This window comes from Labeo rohita, chromosome 9, assembly GCF_022985175.1.
Source record: "Labeo rohita strain BAU-BD-2019 chromosome 9, IGBB_LRoh.1.0, whole genome shotgun sequence".
Taxonomy (NCBI): Eukaryota; Metazoa; Chordata; class Actinopteri; order Cypriniformes; family Cyprinidae; genus Labeo; species Labeo rohita.
Window position 1 is genome coordinate 16,448,696 of NC_066877.1, and position 19,236 is coordinate 16,467,931.

Here is a 19,236-nt window from a genome sequence, read left to right on the forward strand (position 1 = left end):
GCCACCCTCCTTAGTTACTTTTGCTATGTCGGACAAACAATGCCGCTCTCACACTACATGCATGGTTACTTCTGGTATGAAACAAGGTCTCAGCTTTAAAGTGTTGTCATTTTTTAAGAAATTCAAACAATAAATGCCATTTTGTGGCTCTTTAATGTGTTGTGACAGATCGATGTATTGCCTTATTAGATCAATCAACGTGATTTGCATGAGATTTGCATAGTCGGCAACAATTGGCCAGTTTATTGAACTGCATGGCGTTATTCTATAAGGTGAGGATAAGAGTTCCCACAGCAATGCTTCATTCTCAGGGAACCGAGGTTATGACAGTAACCAGAGATGTTGGCTGCGTCCCAATTCGCATACTATCCATCCTAAATAGTATTCGAAAATAGAATTAGTATGTCTCAAATCATAGTAAGTTGAAAAAAGTATGCCAAAAGGTGTGTCCCAAATGGCCTACATATGCACTATTCTATAATGGTTTGCAATATACAAAATAACATTACATCATTCATACACTACATGGTTGAACGCATAGTGTATAAGTGCATAGTGTAAAGTGCATCATTTGGGACGCAGTTAAAGATTCGATAAAAAAATTAACTGTCGAATTGTGGAGGATAATGTTACCTGAGACAGGATGATTGACAGGGCAGTTTAAACAGTGACAGAATAAGAAACTAAGCAACAGAGCGTACCTTAAAGACGCAATTATGACATAGTAGTTTGCCTACTATTCCGCTACAAACTCAAAAGTATGTACTTATTCTTCACAAGAAGAGTACATACTTTTAGGGCATAGTATAAGTAGGCGAATTGAGACGCGGCTCTTGCCATCCCTCCCACTGTCAATTTTGATTGGCCAAACCCAAAACCTATTCTCCCTCTCCATTGGCTACTCTCTTGTCTGCGTCGTGACGTTATCCCGGAGCTGCGTGACAGTCCGTAGGAGGTTTCCAATAGGTTTAAACAGGCAGTGTGGGTTTACAACGAGGAAAGTGGAGACACGATTACAATGAATTTGTGAACAAAACAAAGCTGATCTTGTAGAGACATGAGACTCGCTGCATACGCGTTTTACGGCTTTGCTCTTGGGCTTTTGCTCGTGGGTTTGCGGGAATTATTGTTTGGTTTCGGGGAGAACCGATGCAGCATGACATACATGTTCGAGTACCCAGAATACCGCGTAAGTATCATTGCAAACACAGTCTGTCACTGTTGCTTTCTTCACACGTTTGGTTTGCAATTAGCAAAATGCATTTCTTGTAATTAGAGCAACATGACTAGCTCACAGTTCACTGCAGGCCATGCCTCAGTTCCTCAAACCTGTCATTCTACCTGTTGTTTTGGCAGCAGCTATCAGCAATATCAGTCATTCTACAAAATTTCGATGGGCAAAAGCTCTTTATCTCTATGGCATCCCTCACATAGGGGTCACATAGGGGTTAAATATTTGTATTGGTACTATTGGTCTGTGATATTAGACAGTATTCACCTTAAAAGTATGCATTATTTATTTCTATATAAAATATAACAAACGTATATGAGTATGTCTCAAAATGAAGCTCTAACTTACCTGCTATACATTCAAACCTGCACTGCAACCTAATCAGGAATTTTAAGTTCCGTTTGCTTCAGGAATGCTGTTTCACAAGTTGATTTGCTTGTGGTCCTACATCGTCCTCCGCGCATGAATATTCACGCCTGTACTGTGTGTTTGTGTACCTGCACGTTTGCAGCGCGTTCAGCTTCCGAGACGTGTCGCCCGCCAGTACCCATCATACGGGCTCTATCTGTATGGAGAGGGTGCATACGCTCAGGAGACCAGGGGACTCAAGCTCACCGGGGCTCCTGTGCTCTTCTTGCCTGGGAATGCGGGCAGCTACAAGCAAGGTGAGATGGATTTTGTTTTTCTTCAGTATTTCAGTCAGCACATCTTATGCATACATACAAATGTGTTTTGAATAGCTTGTTTTTGTTTACTTTCCCTTCAAGGTGGGTTTTGACTGTTGAGTGGTTTGTGTGCTCAATCAGTCTTGATCCTCGTACTTATTAATGAAACGTTCTGATTGTTCACCACAAATAGAGAAGGACAGAGGTGGGAGCTCACACAAAGGTGTTGTTATACTCTCTTGCAGCTCGTTCTCTGGGTTCAGTGGCGTTGAGGAAGGCTGAGAACCTGGAGAGGCGAATCCATATGAATGTGTTCACCATTGACTTCAACGAGGAGTTGGTGGCCCTGTATGGGGGCAGTTTGCGCAGACAGACTCAATTTCTACACGAAAGCATCAAAGCCATCTTGCGCCTTTACAAGGTCAGAGGTCAAGGGCATCTTTTTTGTCTTTCTATCCCTTTTGGCCCTTTGTTAGAATTACAGATCACAAATTACAGTTATCTTAGACTTGTTCATAGTATGCACACTTGGTTCATGAGAAATAACAGTAATGACTGAATTTATAGACATCAAGTATTAGTTTTAAATCGATAGCACACAAACTATATATGCTTATGTTCATTCAAGGTTGAAATACACTAGAAAACTATTGCACAGATTTTCAGTCTGGAGGAATCAATGCTAGTTGCAGATGCCAGTCAGAGCCAGTCTGCAGATTTTGGGCAGTCAGAGTTGACGGATATCACAGAGCACTCTTCAATATTTCAGTCAGGACATCTTAAGGCCGGGACACACCGAGCCGATTTTAAAGAACTAATGGCGATGAAAGCCGACGGTGTTGTCACCTCGTGTCAGCAGCATCTGGAAAAAAAACTTTGCTTGAACACACCACACAGACTACAGCCGACTGCAAACTAACATGTTCATTCTGCGCCTGCGTGGGAACATTTACCTGTCTATATCAGCAGCTTTTAATAGTATATTTGTCATTTAAAAGGAGAAACCAAAACAAAGATAAATGAGATAAAAGCAGATATCCAAAATGTAAACGAAGCAGCGCTTTCTTACCATTTTGAATATGTTATGTTGGTAAGTTTCTTCATTTTATTTGACTCATGTTGTTATGAAAACACCAAACAGACTACCCCGACAGACGCTGCCTGACGGCCCGGCGACAGCCGACTGTCGGCTTGGTGTGTCCCGGCTTTTATGCTTGCATGCATATATGATATGAAAAACTTGGTTTTGTTTACTTTCCCTTTCAGCTGGTTTTTGACTTACTCCATGACTAATGAGACTTTCTGATTACGCATTGAAAATGGAGAAAGTGGTATTGTGAGAGCTCATTGCAACACAGACAATTGCACTAGCAACGGCAAGGTCATGGGCTAAGAACACATAAAATATTTACCTTGAATGAAATATGAGTTGCAGACTCTTGTATCCAAAGCTAAATGCGTACATGTAAAATCAGTTTATGATGTACAGACATTCAGGTTTAAACTAAAGCCCTGAGGATATCAAAGTTTTATACTTTGAGCTGATATTAGAATGCATATTATTCTTATTTGTCATGCGTGTTCTAGCAACAAGAGACATGTTTCTGCATGTGTTGTGTTTAAAGAATGTGAAAGCCTGGTTGTGTTTGATTTGTCAGTCATTTATGTTGATGTGTGATGCCAGTTTTTTTTATGTAACCTTTCACAAGTCAGCAAGTGTATGAAACCTATTGTTTCAAAATCTGTTTAGATTTTAATTACAGTTCTTAGTGACTTAGTGGTTGATCGAAACCAATGATCTTTTTACTATCTTCCCATGGCTGCAGGATCGTCCAGATCCTCCCACAGGTGTGGTTCTGGTGGGTCACTCTATGGGTGGAGTGGTGGCAAGAGCATTGTTCACCCTGGCACGTTTCAACCCACGCCTGGTCAGCCTCATCATCACCCAGGCTTCACCCCACCAAGCACCTGTCCTGTCTCTGGACCCTTATATATTGGGTAGGAAAAAAATCTACAGACAGACATCCATAAATTTGTACAGATTATATGTACAGAGCTTTGAAGCTACACTACAGTTCAAACGATTTTTTTTTTTTAGTTTATTTAGAAAGAAATTAGTATTTTTATTCAGCAAAGACACATTAAATTGATCAAATATAAAGACAATTATAAAAAAAAATCCATTAAAAAAATGGCTGAACTTTAATTTCCTCAAAGAATCCATAATTCGATCCATTTTCAACACTGCTAATAAGAAATCAGCATATTACAATGATTTATGAAGGATCACTGATGACTGGAGTAGTGGCTGCTGAAAATTCAACATTGAACTGGAAAACTTTTATTGTGAATTGTAGTAATTTCACAGTATTACTATTTTTGCTCATATTCATGCATGTAGCTATGGTGAGCATATAAGACTTCTTTCAAGAACATTAAAGGAGAAGGTCACTTTCAGAACAAAAATTTACAGATAATTTACTCATCCCGTTTTCATCCAAGATGTTCATTCATTTGTTTCTTCAGTCATAAAGAAATTGTTTTTTGAAGGAAAAAATGTTTAGGAATGTTCTCCATATAGTGGACTTCTATGGTGCCCATGAGTTTGAACTTCTAAAATGCAGCTCAAAGGAGAAGTCCACTTCCAAAACAAAGATTCACATATAATGTATTCACCCCCTTGTCATCCAGGATGTTCATGTCTTTCTTTCTTCAGTCGTAAAGAAATTGTTTTTTGAGGAAAACATTTGAGCATTTTTCTCCATATAATGGACTGATATGGTGCCCCGGTTTTGAACTTCCAAAATGCAGTTTAAATGCGGCTTCAAACGATCCCAAAGGCTCGTCTTGCCTTCCTTCTCAAAAAAAGGTAAAACAGCGAAGTAGGACGATTTTTACTAGTTATGACCCTTCTTCCTTGGCTGGGGTCGTTTGTAGCCATTTGAAGCTGCATTAAAACTGCATTTTGATAGTTCAAACTTGGGGGCACCATAGAAGTTTACTATATAGAGATGATTCCTGAAGTGTTTTCCTCAAGAAACATAATTTCTTATTGACTGAGGAAAGAAAGACATGAACATCTTGGATGACAAAAGGTGAATAAATTATCTGTAAATTTTTGTTCTGGAAGTAAACTTCTCCTTTAAAGAAATACTGCTCCCTTACTTTTTTTTTTTTTTTTAAACTAAAATTTTAGAAGCTATAAACTTCTGTAATTGTACACTAACATCTGATTTGTGTGTCTGTGGTAGAGTTTTACTCTACAGTCAGGCATCGCTGGGCCACAAGGGCTGAAGACCTTCGAAATGTAACCGTTCTCTCTGTGGGTGGTGGTTACCTTGACTTCCAGGTGCGCTCTGGTTTGACAGCACTATCCTGTCCCATCGATGACCTCAATAAGATGTCCGTAGTGGTAGGTCTACTAGCCATTAAAGTTTTAGTTGAAAGAGAATTTTTTTTATGCAGAACCTGATTTGTTTTCATTGTCCTTACCTTGACACATCAGTGTTTTGTGAATTGTTTTTAGGCGACTGCAGTTCCTCAAGCCTGGCTTTCCCCAGATCATATTTCCATCGTTTGGTACGTTTTGCTATCCTATCGTTGTTTCATCAAAATGGAGAGAAAAATAAACTGATGGTTAATTATGGTTAATTTGGCTAATAAATTTCATCCTGCGTAATGTGAAATGCTTTATACTTGAAGGTGCAAGGAGCTGGTTCTGGCCACAGTCCGGGCGTTCTTTGACCTTATTGAACCTGAAACAGGGCAGGTGAGTCATGTTCTAATACAGTCATGTTCTAATGTGTGTTAAAGGTGTTTGCACTGACTCATGTTTCTCTGTAGTTCACAGAGAGTCCTGAGAGGCGAATGTCGGTGCTCAACTATCACTTCTTTAGAAACCCAGTACTGCAGGCTGAAGAGGCACAGGATGCCCCTGTCACTTTCTCAGGTCTGTGTTTGTGTGCACATGTATATTTATAGGCTTATCAGTTTTCATCACAGCTGGAAGACAATATCTGACTCTTCTTTTGCTGCTATTTTTATCTGAATCTATTCATCCATCCTTCCAGCTCCTCCTGAGGCGTGGAAGGAGGTCAACACACTCCGTCTGTTCTACAGTGCCCCCAAGGTGACAATATGTTTCATCATCTCAGGCAAAATCATGCCAGAAGTATCTCTCTGAACATTGCACTAACGTAAAGCATCGTCCAACTTTTGGCAGGAAGCTCAGGTCAAATACTTCCTGTTTGCTCTCTCCAGTCGAAGGAAGGCCTACAGTCATTTCCATTGCCGCAGTAATAATATGGTGAGAGAGACCAACAGCATCACACTCCGAAACGTTTTTTTCCTTTGAATGTTACATTTCAATTTGAATGTCACAAAACATTTGGTGAAATTAGGTCTGTTTAACAGCATTCATTTTAAGTTTTACGTATGTTTTAAAACTATGGTCAAATACTATAAAGTGAAATGTACATTTTCTGTTCACGCATGTAAAAAAAATTAGTATATTATAAGCAAAGTGCAGTTGAAGTCAAAAGTTTACATACACCTTGCAGAATCTGCAAAATGTTATTTTACCAAAATAAGAGAGATCATACAAAATGCATGCTATTTTTTTTTATTTAGAAAACTTATTTTGGTACATTTAACTTATTTTGTCTTCTGGGAAACATGGAAGTATATTCTGTAGCTTCTAAAGGGCAGTACTAAATGGGGAAAAAAAGACATTTAGGTAAAATAAGGAAAATGTACACCTCTTCATTCTGTTTAAAAGTTTACACCCCGGCTCCTAATGGATTGTGTTTCCTTCTGAAACATCAAGAGAAAAGGGGCACCTTAACAACTATCAGACTAAACAAACAAAAAAAAAAAAACTACAACAACAAAAAATCATTCAATTAACAACACATTATTAAGAATCAAGTATATGTAAACTTCCGAACAGGGTCATTTTTATAAATTCAACTATTATTTTCTTTTGTGGACTATGTAAACATGTTTTATGTGAAATATTTTATTCATGTCAGTACTACATAAAAAAAATAACATGCAGTTTGTATGACCCCTCTTATTGTGGTAAAAAAGTTAACATTTTGCAGATTCTGCAAGGCGTATGTAAACGTTTGACATCAACGTTATATATTGTGCATTTTTTCCTATCATGCAGGCTGTTGTCCAAGTTCCAATTTTCTTTGTTCGTAATCATGACTTTTGCTCATTGTGAATGTTCTCAGCCGTTTTGAAAACCTGTGCATCTGTACATGTTCAACAGGAAATGACCAGCTGGCTGTATGGCTGCACGCAGATGAGTGGCTCAATGTGGTGAGTAAAATAAACCACATAAATTCCTCTTAAAAAGAGCAACATTTAAAAAATAATTACCAGGCCTGTTCAGAATCTGTACTTTTAAAGTTAGCACATTTTCCTAAGTCTTACATGTTGATCCATGCCGTCACACTGGACTATTGTTGATCATGCAAATTGTAAATTGCTTTCTTATCTATTTGTTCCCCATTACCCAGTGTTCAGGCAGTAGATCTCTCAGCTCAGACTGAGCTTCTTCCAGCCTATAAGGTTATTCTAGTTTATTCGGTAGAATACCTTAAATAGCTGCATTTAAAATAAAATCTGACGAATACATTTTTGTTTCTTTATAGGCTGTTACAGTGAAAATCAGTGAACTTTTGTCTATGTCTCATCTCATTATTGATGCCTCGAACCCCAGTGGAGCACAGGTTAGAGGTCAACTTACAGTCCACATGCTCATGTTTATAATGAAAACTTGCATTACATGACAGACCACATTAGCAGACATTTCCCTTCTTAAAACATGCATTAAATGATTGATTCCATAAGTGCTTATGGTTTAAGATGCTTTCAAAGTATGTGATTGTCTGATTGTAGTTTGTAGTGGAGTGTGAGCTGCAGAGAGAGGAGAGCTTGACTGTCTCAGTGCAGGTGCCTCATGTGTTGTCCTTTGGTGAGCCCACTAAACTGCATAATTGTGTTTCCATTTTACTTGTGTTTTGCCATTTACCTAATTTTAGTTGCCCGTTTTGTTTTAAATACAGCTGTATGAGCTTTTTTTGTTTGTTTTTTACACAATAGACTTGGATAAATGCAATGAATCTTATAACATTTTTACTCTGTCATTTTTATAAAATGGTGTGTTTTTTTTTGTATGTGGCTTTTTAACCTGAATGTGATTGTGTGTAGGTCTGACTGCCAGTGACATCAGCATTAACTCCTCTGGGCTGCTTCATACATTACAGCTACAAGACTTTCATCAGGTGATTGCTCACAGCATTTCCTCTTGTTCTGCTCCTACTCCTTCCCTTTAAACTATCTAGACCATAATTATCTTTAGAATAGATTCTGAAGTTGACATTCTATGCTCTATGTAATCTGTTACACTCTAACTTTTAATTAAAATAAGCTGTTTGTTTTCCTTCAGGTTTATCAAGCTTTCAGAATAACTATCACGAGTCACTGCAAAACCACTAAAGGTAACTATTCAACTTTATCTGCCAGAAATGAAGTATGGTGAAATAAAAAAAGCTCACGTGTAATACTATACATGTTGTGTTATCCAGAAAGACTGCCTAGTGTGTACAGAGTGAAGGTACCTTGGTTTCATGAAGACTCCTTTGTAATGGCAAGGTAGAAAGTCTTGTCATTAACCGGCCAACTTTCATTAGATCTCCTCAACTCTCTTTTTGTGTCAGAGTAACGATGGTTGTGTTATTTATGATTTGTTTTTTTGTTTTTTGTTTTTTCCCCACCCAAGTATTCCTTCGGTTTCTGAAATCAACAGCATGCTTCACACCAGCCGCCCAGACAACACCTCCAGTGCCCTCCTGCAGATTCACACTGCCCCCAACTGCCAATACAAGGTATTTCATCCACATTTGTTGTTTTCTCAAATATGATCTAATCGGGCAGCTAACATTGTTGGGTTTTTTCTGTGTAGGTGTCCATTCGGACTTCGTTTCCCAAAGTGCTTGGCCAGGTATGCTTACATTGTGGTATTTCATTTGACATGCTGTTCAACTTTTGAACCCAGAGTATTCTTTGAATTCAAAAGGAATTGTTTTTCTTTAGATTCTGCGTTTTTGTGGTCCGGTTCTGCCTGTATACACGGCCGTTGTGCTTCTTCTGATGATCAGGGCTCAGCTGAGCTCCATCAAAAGATCTGGACATCCTGTTGAAATACATGAGGGCATGAGTAAATTTTTACAGCTTCACAAACTGGAACTGCCTGTCCTCCTCCTGCTGCTGCTGCTTAGGTGAGTCCTGAAAACACAATCTTTTTTTCTTTTTTTTCGGGCAGTGTTCCGTTTTGACAATACAAATACATTTAGTTACAGTTATGAAACATTTATAGTATATATCCATTTTTCTTATTTTCCCTATTGTTCTACCATAGGCAGAGCTGGTTTCAGGATGTCTGGTCCTCTCTGGGTCTCCCTGCAGTGGATGCTCTTCCTCTAAACTCTGTGGAGGACCTATCGCAGGATCCAAAGACCTCTATGCAGGAATGGCCCCGTCTAGTGTCCCCACTGCTCTGTGTGATTGGTGCATCCATTGCATTCTGGGGTAGCACAGTCCTCAGAGTGTTTGTCTACTTCCTGTCCTTTTTTCTCACTCCACTGCACAGGTAAAAGTCATTTTACATCTTTGTAGTAGATGTTCTAAATAAATGGATAATTTTTGATGTTAATTCTAAATGTAGATTATTTGATCTAAATAAAACATCAGACAAAAATTAACACATCATGAGTTCAATAATGCATTTTTTTTAAGTAAATCAAGGATGCATTAAATTCATAAAAAATTACAGTAAAGACATTTATAATGCTACAAATGGTTTGTATTTCAAATAAATGCTTTTCTTCAAAAAATTCCTAAAAAAACATTATCACAGTTTCTGCCAAATTGAAGTAAAATAACAATTTTTATCGTAATAATAATAATAATAATAATAATAATAATAATAATAATAAATAGTTTTTTTTTTTTTTCTTGAGCACCAAATTGGCATATTAGAATGATTTTAGAAGGATCATATGAGACTGAAGGCTGGGGTAATGGCTGTTGAAAATTCAGCTTTAGTTTTAAAATACATTAAAATGGGAAACAATGATTGTAAATTATAATATTAATATTATTACTATTCTGTAATATTACTGTTTTTTTAATCAGATAAATGCAGCCTGCTGACCAAATGGGAATTTTAAAAGCCAGAGAGTTTAGAAAAACCTTACTGACAATAAACTTTTGAAAAGAAGTGTAAAAACATATTCAGGGCACATGCAAAAATGTTTTGTGGCGATTTCATTTTTTTAAACATGGCCTATTAATGTCTACAAATTTTAGATGCTCATTAATAATTTAATATAAATTTTAAATATTATATTTTAATATATAATGCAGTATAGCATACAATATTATACTGTGATTACAGGACATGCACTGCCGTTCAAAAGTTAGGGATCATTAAGATGAAAAAAAAAACGGTAATATTGAGAAATATTATTACAGTTTAAAATAATGGTTTTCTAAATAATGGTTTTCTGTGTTGCAAAGCTGAATTTTTACTTCAGTCCTCAGTGTCACCTTATCCTTCAGAAATCATTCTAATATGCTGATTTATTTCACTTTATTCTACTTTAAATAAATACTGTTCTTTTAACTAAAAGTATCACAGGTTCCATCAATATTAAGCAGCACAACTGTTTTCAACACTGATTTCACTGTGTTTGTTTGTAGACCTTCAGTGTCTCGGGATTGCGGCACGATTCGTCTTCATTCTCAGATTCTCCTGATTATCTTTTTAAGTGTGTTGGGAGGTGTCACATGTGGATCACTGGCTCTTTTGGTCTCCTCTCTTCTCCACCTCTATAGAGTGAGTGGTCTGTTCATCCTTCAAGCCATTTCATATCCTCTCCACGTAAAGAAAAGATGTGTTGGGATGATAGGAGGTGATTCTAGAGAGATATTTTTGTGACCTTGATATGAATGCTTGACTTAAGAGATTCCTACTGATGCCTATAATATTTACTGGAATATTCCTCTTTTCTAATGTGAACGTAGTTTTCTTCACAGTGATTTTCTCTTGTGATTATTTGTCTGTGACCAGGTGCTTAGATTACAGATGACAGAGAGATCTCTAAGCCACATGTTGAACCTGGTATGGTCTTATTTTACATCAATTTTTGACTTTCTAGTTGACTCACAATACCTCTAATTTCACAATGCTGTGTTTCTGTTAAACCAGGCACCCCAGAAGGTTTCACAAAAATCAGAAAATGGTTTTCTTGCCAGTGATTGTCAGGTTAAAGAATGTAACGGCAGCCCTTTACTGTCAGAATCAGTGCTACAAGACGTCAGAGATGATCTGCAGCTCCACTTTAGTCTGTCCACACTGTTTACTCTTACCATGATGCTCAGCATCCCTTCCCTTATCCACTGGAAGCATAATCTCAGGTAATAGTCATTTAGTGTATGAATGAATTGAATGAAATGGGTTTCTCATGTAAGTACTTTCTACAAGAGAAACTACCTGAGAGTGAAGTGAAAGTAATCTACAAGCTCTAAGAGTGATTTTAAAATGCACACACATTTGTCTTATTCAGATATTGGGTTCATCTGGATCCTGACCCCTGCTGGCCTCATGTTGTACCCCTGCTCATCAGCTCTGTACTTCTCATCAACTGTAACACAAACACACTCCTACGCAGGTTTGTATGCATTTCTTACAAAATTAGTCATGTTTTTTTACATCATTTCAAATAGTCATGTACATCAACACACTCTTCAGAAAGCTTAAAGAGATAGTTCAGCCATGAAATCCGTCATTAATTACTCACCTTCATGTTGTTCCAAAACCTGTAAGACCATCGTTCATCTTCGGAGCACAAATTAAGATATTTTTGATGAAATCCGAGTGCTTTCTGACCCTGCATAGACAGCAATGCAACTACCATGTTCAAGGCCTAGAAAGGTAGTAAGGACATCGATAAAATAGCCCATGTGACATCAGTGGTTCAACCTAGAAATTGTTGAATAGAGTCATTATATTTATATCATAATCGTTATATCTTCATTTGTGTTCCAAAGATGAAAAAAGTCTTACGGGTTTGGAGCGACATGAGGATGAGTAATTAGTAACAGAATTATTTCAAACTTTCTCATTTATGATGTTGCTTAGTTGTAATGTGACTTTGTCACAAATATATAGTGAATATTATATTTACATATATACAAACTGTTGTTGAAAGTTTGGGGTGGGTACGATTTTTTTAAAAAATGTTTTTGTGAGAAGTCATTGCATTTTAAAATACGTTTTTTTTTTTTTTTTTTTTATTTGATGAAAAATATAGGAAAGTAATATTATAATTTAAAATAAATGTTTTCTATTTTAAAATCTAATTTATTGCTGTGATTGTGAAGCTTAATTTTTTGCAGCCATTACTCCCATGATCCTTCAGAAATCATTCTAATATGCTGATATGATACTCAAGAACATATCTTTTTTTTAAAAAAAAAATAATAATTTTTGGCCTTTTTTTTTTTTATGCTTAATATTTTTGTTTAAACTATGATTTTCAGGATTAAATTCAAAATGGAAATAGAAACAAATTGTAACATTTATAATGCCTTAACTGTATATTTTGATTAATTGAATGCATATTTGCTGAATAAAACAATTAGGCCTGGTTTCACAGACAGGGCTTAGACTAAGCCAGGATTAGGCCGTAGTTCAATTAGTAATTTTTTATAAAAGTGCTTAGAAAAAAAACATCAATGGTGTGCAACTTGAGACAAAACAAAGGCACTCATTTTTTTTTTTTTTTTTTAAGATCAGTCAGTGCAAGTTTCTTTCAGTTAAAACAGCTCAGACTTACTTTTTAGTCTATCACTAGGCTTAAGCCTTGTGTGTGTTAATTTCTTTCTAAGAAAAAATAAAATCTTACTGACCCCAAACTTTTGAACAATAGTGATGCCATTTAAAAGTCTGCTATAACAAATTATAATTATGTTGTGTGTCTGTATTTATACTTGTATTACAGCAAACTGATGCTGAATATGACGCTTCACCTACTGTTGCCGCTGTGTGTGGGAATGCTGGCTTTTTGTCCGCTGCACATTTACAGAGTCACTTATTTCCTGTCTGCAGCTCTGACTCTCTTGGTCTGTTCTTGTTACTTTTGACCTTCCTGCAAACTTTAAACGTGAGTCTGCACTGAGATTACAAGAAGACCTGGGCTTTGTATAAATTCAGACCAGATTAGACCAAAACAGCCTTAGAACCCTGTGTGTATTCAGTGGGATCACATTGACTAGTGACATCAGTGGACCAGCACATCCAGAGTCATATGACTTGTCGTCGTTGTTTGTAGCTTCTGTACAGGGTATTGTACTCGGTAATGGTGGTATGTCTGTATTCATGAGCAATACCTCTTGTTTGTGAGGTTAGTTTCCCAGACACGCATTAAGCCTCGGCCTGAGCTAAAGTCCAAGACTGTATTTAATCAGTGTCTGAGAAACTAGCCTGTACTGGTGTGTGTGTGTTGGGGGTGTGGGAGTATGTATGTCTGATTTAGTAATTATAAAGGTCAACATGAAATCATAATGGATAGGGATACATAAAATTTCGATATCATTTTGGTTTTCAGTGGATATTAGAATATTTATTTTATTATTTATTAATTTATCTTTATACAGTTTTTCTTCTTTTCATACTGTATAATTTTGGGATGGCTAGATTTTCTTAAAATGGTTGTTTTTTGTTTTCAGTGATTTATTTTTAATTTATTTATATCAAATGGGATATAACATAATTATCTTTTATCTGTAGCAGCCAGAATTTTAAAATCAATTGACCCTGTTTACTTCCTGATCTTATGCATGACTCATCAGTGCATGCAATTTCAAAGAATCTTTAAATATAAATAATTAAAAAATGGAGCAGAGAACACTACCTACATTTGCTCCAACCTAAATAAATGTAAATTATTTTAATTTACGTATTGGTTCAGATCATTTGCACTGTGGATAGTGAAATACAGGGCTTTTCTTTTTTTATTTGACTCTGAGAAGCATTTGCCTCGGTTCTGATCCACAGTATCAACATTTTTTTTTAATCGCATTACAGTAGTGCTGGGCGGTTTGACCAAAAATATGTATCACGTGTTGTTGTTTTTTTAAGAACTCTGGCGGTTTATCACGGTTTTTCCCTGACTGTGCCTTTACATGAATCAGATTGCATGAAACTAGTCTCTGACTAATGTAAACAACCATTGGCATTTGGTTTATTTGCCCAGTTAAATAATTAGTTGTGTGTTATTAATAATTCTCTAACCATTATTTAGAAGTGCTTGCAGTTAACAGGGATCTCCTCTCAATTCACGACGCTGTTTATGTTGTACTGGTATGCTGATTTTTATAAAAATTGCTATGGTGTGCGTAATTCAAACCGCTTTACCCTTTGATACGGTATATCGCCCAGCACTACATTACAGCATTATTTAACAGTTTTGTAGTTTAACAAGAACAGCTGCAGAAAAAATGCCTTTGTAATTCATTGTAATTCACGTTGCATTTTCATGTTGACTTTTAAGGGTGTGAAAGCAGCTTTAGGTGTTTGTTCAGCTTTTTTGCAATTCACATGTCTATATGTGAGCGTGACTGGATTTCTTTGCCTGTTCTATCTTCGATCTGTCATTTCTGCCTTAAACCATTTCGCTTTGAATGCACATGTAATGCCTGTAGGTGCTGAAGTACCTCCGTGTTAGACAGATCACATTTTATTAACACTCTTTTGCATTAGCTAGAGCTGTAAGGAACATCTGAGTAGCGTAACATTCCATCTGGAAGTGTTATCTTGAGTTTGCAATCGCAAAACTGGACTGACAAGCAATATGATGATTTTTATATCAATGTGCACAATTTGTGGTGTTAAAAACGCATCACAGATACATGGTTATGGTTATAGCGCAACCTTATAACCAGAGTCGAATTATTAGATGAATTAACACTGCCACAGTCACAGTAGCCATGAGATTGTTGCTGTCTGCACAGCTTTTCTTTTTTTTTGTACTGTAATGTTTGATGAATGCTGTTGATGGTCCATCTGTGTTCTTCACACATTGCTCAGCAGCATTTATATGATCCGTCATCATTTGATCTGCTCATGACGGCTGATAGTCTGATTCAGGATCGCTTGCCTGAGAGCTGAAATTATACTTTGTCATCCTGAATCAAATGAGAGAACTGTGCCTTTCTTGCTTCTCTGATACCCATTCGCAATTTAACCTTCACGTCATTGAGGACGGATGTTTGTCAGTCCATCCAAGTAGTCTGATATTTAAATCAGATGTCCTCCTTTCACAGGATGTACTTGACCAAAAACACTCATACGGCACAAAATTGTGTCTTCTGCACTGTGAATGTACCTGAATGTGTGTGTGTTAAATCATTTTGCAGTGAGCTTTGGTGTTTGTTGTTTTTTTTTTAATGCTACGTTGCAATCTTGCTCTGCCTCATGCTGAATCTGAGCTGTTTTTGTGGTGAAAGTGTGAAAGGCTGCCTTTTTTCTATCAATATGATTGTTTTCATTGGTTTCATTGGTGTTCACTGTGATGTGCCACAATATTTGGAGGCCAGGATCTGATTTTATGTTTCGAAGCAAGAACTGCTAATTCAGGGCCGGATCTGTCCTGATCATGTAACAATGAAGCCAAACGGATCCAACAACTCTTTAACACTGCAGCAATGACAGCAATGTTTGTATTGATGCTAGTGAGGCTTCTGCTGTGATACATGTATTGAAGAATTTGCTTATTTTGTTTAGTAGAGACTGTTGTTATGTGGTTAATAGCTCTGCTGTAGCAGTTAAATATTAATAGTAAGGACCCTAGAGGAATGAGGTTTTATAAATACACTGCCATTCAAAAGTTTGGGGTCAGTAAGAGATAGATATATTGGCACTCTTGGTAAATATGAGCGAAGGTGGCTGTGAAAATAAATCTGCATTGTTTATCCTTTTGGTCTTTCATTCAAAATATTTATGAAATTCTAACCTTTCATTGAAGGAAAACAGTTGAAAGTTTGGGGAGAATCTCATTATTAAAAATGCTTTTCTCTAGTTCACGCTGGCCACAAATATTGGCACCCAGTTATTGCAATGTCCTTTTCTCAAGATAACAGCTTTGAGTTTTCTCCTGTTATGCCTGATGAGTTTGGAGAACACCTGACAAGGATCAGAGACCGATCCTTCAAATTTCCAGCTTTATGTTGGTGTGTCTTCTCCTCAGTTCACCCCACTCATTTTCTATAGGGTTCAGGTCAGGAAACTGGGACAGCCATGGCAGAATCATTTTGTGACACATTTTTGTGTTGATTTTGATGTTTGTTTTAGATTTTGTCTTGATGGAAGATCCAAAAATGGTTCATTATAAGATTTTTTACAGAGGCAGTCAAGTTTAGATTTTTTCTATTGATATTTGATAGAATCCATGATGCCATGTCTCTGAACAAGATGTCCAGGGCCTCTGGCAGAAAAATAGGCCCACAATAGTAAAGATCCAGCAATCTATTTAACTGTGGGCATGGGGTACTTTTTATCCCTGTTTGCACCAAACCCATCTGGTGGGTTTGCTGCCAAAAAGCTCTTATTTATGTTTCATCCGACTATAGTAGCCAGTCCCATTTGAAGTTCCAGTCACGTCTGACAACTGAATATGCTGGAGTTTGTTTTTGGATGAGGGAGGAGGATTTTTTCATCAAACCCTCCTGAACAACATGTGGTGATGTAGGGGCAGTTTTTTTTTTTTTTTTTTTTTTTTTCTCCTGACCCTAAGACTTAACTCATCTCTGTGATTCTCTAGCTGCAATCTTTGGAAAGTCTTTGGCCACTCAAACTCTCCTCCTAAGCATGCGTTAGGACAATATAGACACACATCCTCTTCCAGGCATATTTGTAACATCTTTAGTTAATATGGAACGCCCTGATGGTAGAAATGGGGATTTTCAATGCTTTAGCTTTTTTCCTACAGCCACTTTCTATTTTGTAAAGCTCAATAATATTGTTCTCCACAATGGAACTATATTGTTTGGTTTTACTCCTTGTGATGGACAATAGACAAAGGGAGTTTGGCTTTTGTGTTCCTCATATTTATAGTCCTGTTGAACAGGAAGACAAAGCTGGAGAATTTCATGCTCCTATAGTCACACTGGTATGCTAAAATGTAAATATGAATGGGAATATACTTCAGAGATATTTTACTCGTAAGAATTTCTAGGGGTGCCAATAATTGTGACCACTATGTATTGTAGAAAAACATTTATTCCATAATGTGAGTTTTCCCCCACTTTTAATTGTTTCACTTCAAAGAAAGGATAGAATTTTGTGAATTATTTTTGAATGAAAGATCAAAAAGATAAACAGTGCAGATTTATTTTCACAGCCGCCTTTGCTTATATTTACCAAGGGTATTTGTGGAGGACACTGCATATACAGGTTTTGTTTGTTTGTTTGTTTGTTTTAAGAAATTTGTACAAATATGTTTAGCAAGGGTGCATCAAAATTGATCAAAATTAAATTTTAAATAAATACTGTTGTTTTGAACGTCATATTAATCATTTTTCATTCAAATCCTGAAAAAAAGACTGTCAGTATTTATAATAAATGTTTTTTTTTTTTTTTTGAGCACCAAATAACACATTAGAATGATTTTTGAAGGATCATGTGACACTAAAGAATGGAATATGATGCTGAAAATTCAGTTTTGCTTCAGAAAAAAACAAACAAACAAAAAACATTACAAAAGAAGTTGTTTATTTTAAATTGTAATATTATTTCACAATATTGCTGCATTCAGATCATATAAATGCAGCTTTGGTGAGCATGACAGACTTAAAAAAAAAATGTTACTGACCCTAAACTTATGAACAGCATTGTATGTCATAACAGGTGATTGAATTGATTTAAAAATATATTAAATTTAATAGTTCAAATCATTTAAAAATGTAGCTGATAATAAAAAGCTAATTATTATGCTAAAATTGTTTAGAAATTCTGAAGTATGTTATGTATATATCTGTATTTGATGCATTAATAGGTTTAGCACATGAAGGCACATTAACCTGGAAACCTCAGTCGAACCGTAATCGACCTTTAGTGAAAAATATGATTTGAGGGAACAAAAGCCTACAAGCCTGCACATTCAACAGTCATATTCTGTCTGAAAAACACATTCAGTATTTCTGTTGGTTTTGAGTGGGGTTTCAGACTGGGCTTCAAGTTTAGCTGTGACTGTTTTGACTTTTCTTTTTTTATAGACTGCAGCTCACTGCCTCATGAACCTAAATGCTGTTGTGCTTTAATATAGTTGCAGTGACTCGTCTGTTATATCTAATAAAGAGTTAAAAATCTATATTGTAAGGAATTGATATTACTTGTGTCATTTGAAAGCTGAGTTAATATTTTAAAATGAAAACATTAATCAGCAGTTGTAAATTACTCACAATAAACCTTTTAAAGTATACAATGTTTACTAAGAGATCTAGTTGAAACAAGTGTGATTATAGTGCTGTTTTGCTTGGTTTGTGATGCTTTTGTAATGAACGTATTTCACTCGTGTGCAGTAACTAACTGTAAGAGTGTAAATGAACATTAATGTCAATGCTTCTTTTTTTACCGATATGTGATGAAGCACTGTCTATTAGCACATGTATGCTAACATATTAGCACTTCTGTTGGCAGTCGGACTGATTTAACATTATTGGCTTGCACCTGTTTGGCCAAACAGCAGCGTCACTGTGATTGGTTGTGATTGTTTTCTTAATACAGTGATTAGGGCAGTTCATGCTTATTTCTGGAGCATCTTTTGTTGTTATTTAATATACAGATGTGCTAGAAAGTGTCAGAGATGTTGTGCACCTGCTTTGTAATTATTTGTTACAGTGCAGGATAACAAATTGCCTATTTATCTCTAAGCTTTGTATGTGGTGAAGTAACAAATTGAACATTCTCAGGTTAAATAACGTGTTGTGGAGTCAGTGGCTTTTAGTGTTTGTATATCTTAACGTTATTTTATCCAAAAATATGTGCAATTTTTTGAGCACTACTGCAGTTCCAATAAAAAAAAAAGTTGTTTACTCAGACTTGGTTCTCAAGTTTATTGAACATTTTCCGTGTGTGTGTGTTTGTTTGTATATTTGTTTATTTATTTATTGCCAATATGGTGAATGAGTCATATGGATCACTTTCTTTCTTTCTTTCTTTCTTTATTCATTTATGTTCGTTTGTTTGTTTGTTTGTTTGTTTGAGTT

The 19,236-nt window shown here is 36.2% G+C and overlaps 1 protein-coding gene across 1 annotated transcript; it reads left to right on the plus strand.

The window, feature by feature from the left end:
• Positions 1–957: 957 nt before the first annotated feature.
• pgap1 (post-GPI attachment to proteins inositol deacylase 1) lies at positions 958–17,535 on the plus strand. Its single transcript, XM_051119627.1, has 26 exons — positions 958–1,189; positions 1,743–1,896; positions 2,142–2,317; positions 3,723–3,894; positions 5,148–5,308; positions 5,423–5,475; positions 5,599–5,665; positions 5,740–5,845; positions 5,967–6,025; positions 6,119–6,202; positions 7,172–7,221; positions 7,422–7,473; positions 7,557–7,634; positions 7,804–7,879; positions 8,116–8,189; positions 8,354–8,405; positions 8,493–8,559; positions 8,687–8,792; positions 8,870–8,908; positions 9,001–9,185; positions 9,326–9,556; positions 10,669–10,804; positions 11,039–11,089; positions 11,177–11,385; positions 11,535–11,639; positions 12,972–17,535. The coding sequence occupies exons 1-26, from the start codon at positions 1,058–1,060 to the stop codon at positions 13,111–13,113; spliced, it is 2,817 nt and encodes a 938-aa protein (XP_050975584.1). The 5' UTR covers positions 958–1,057; the 3' UTR covers positions 13,114–17,535.
• The last annotated feature ends 1,701 nt before the right edge of the window (positions 17,536–19,236 follow it).

Bases quoted from the DNA above. Each gene is read 5' to 3' on its own strand.
- pgap1 (XM_051119627.1), top strand. From the start codon at position 1,058: ATGAGACTCGCTGCATACGCGTTTTACGGCTTTGCTCTTGGGCTTTTG. The intron at 7,474-7,556 runs GTTATTCTAGTT...GTTTCTTTATAG, and splicing joins AGCTTCTTCCAGCCTATAAG to GCTGTTACAGTGAAAATCAG. The intron at 8,560-8,686 runs GTAGAAAGTCTT...TCCCCACCCAAG, and splicing joins GACTCCTTTGTAATGGCAAG to TATTCCTTCGGTTTCTGAAA.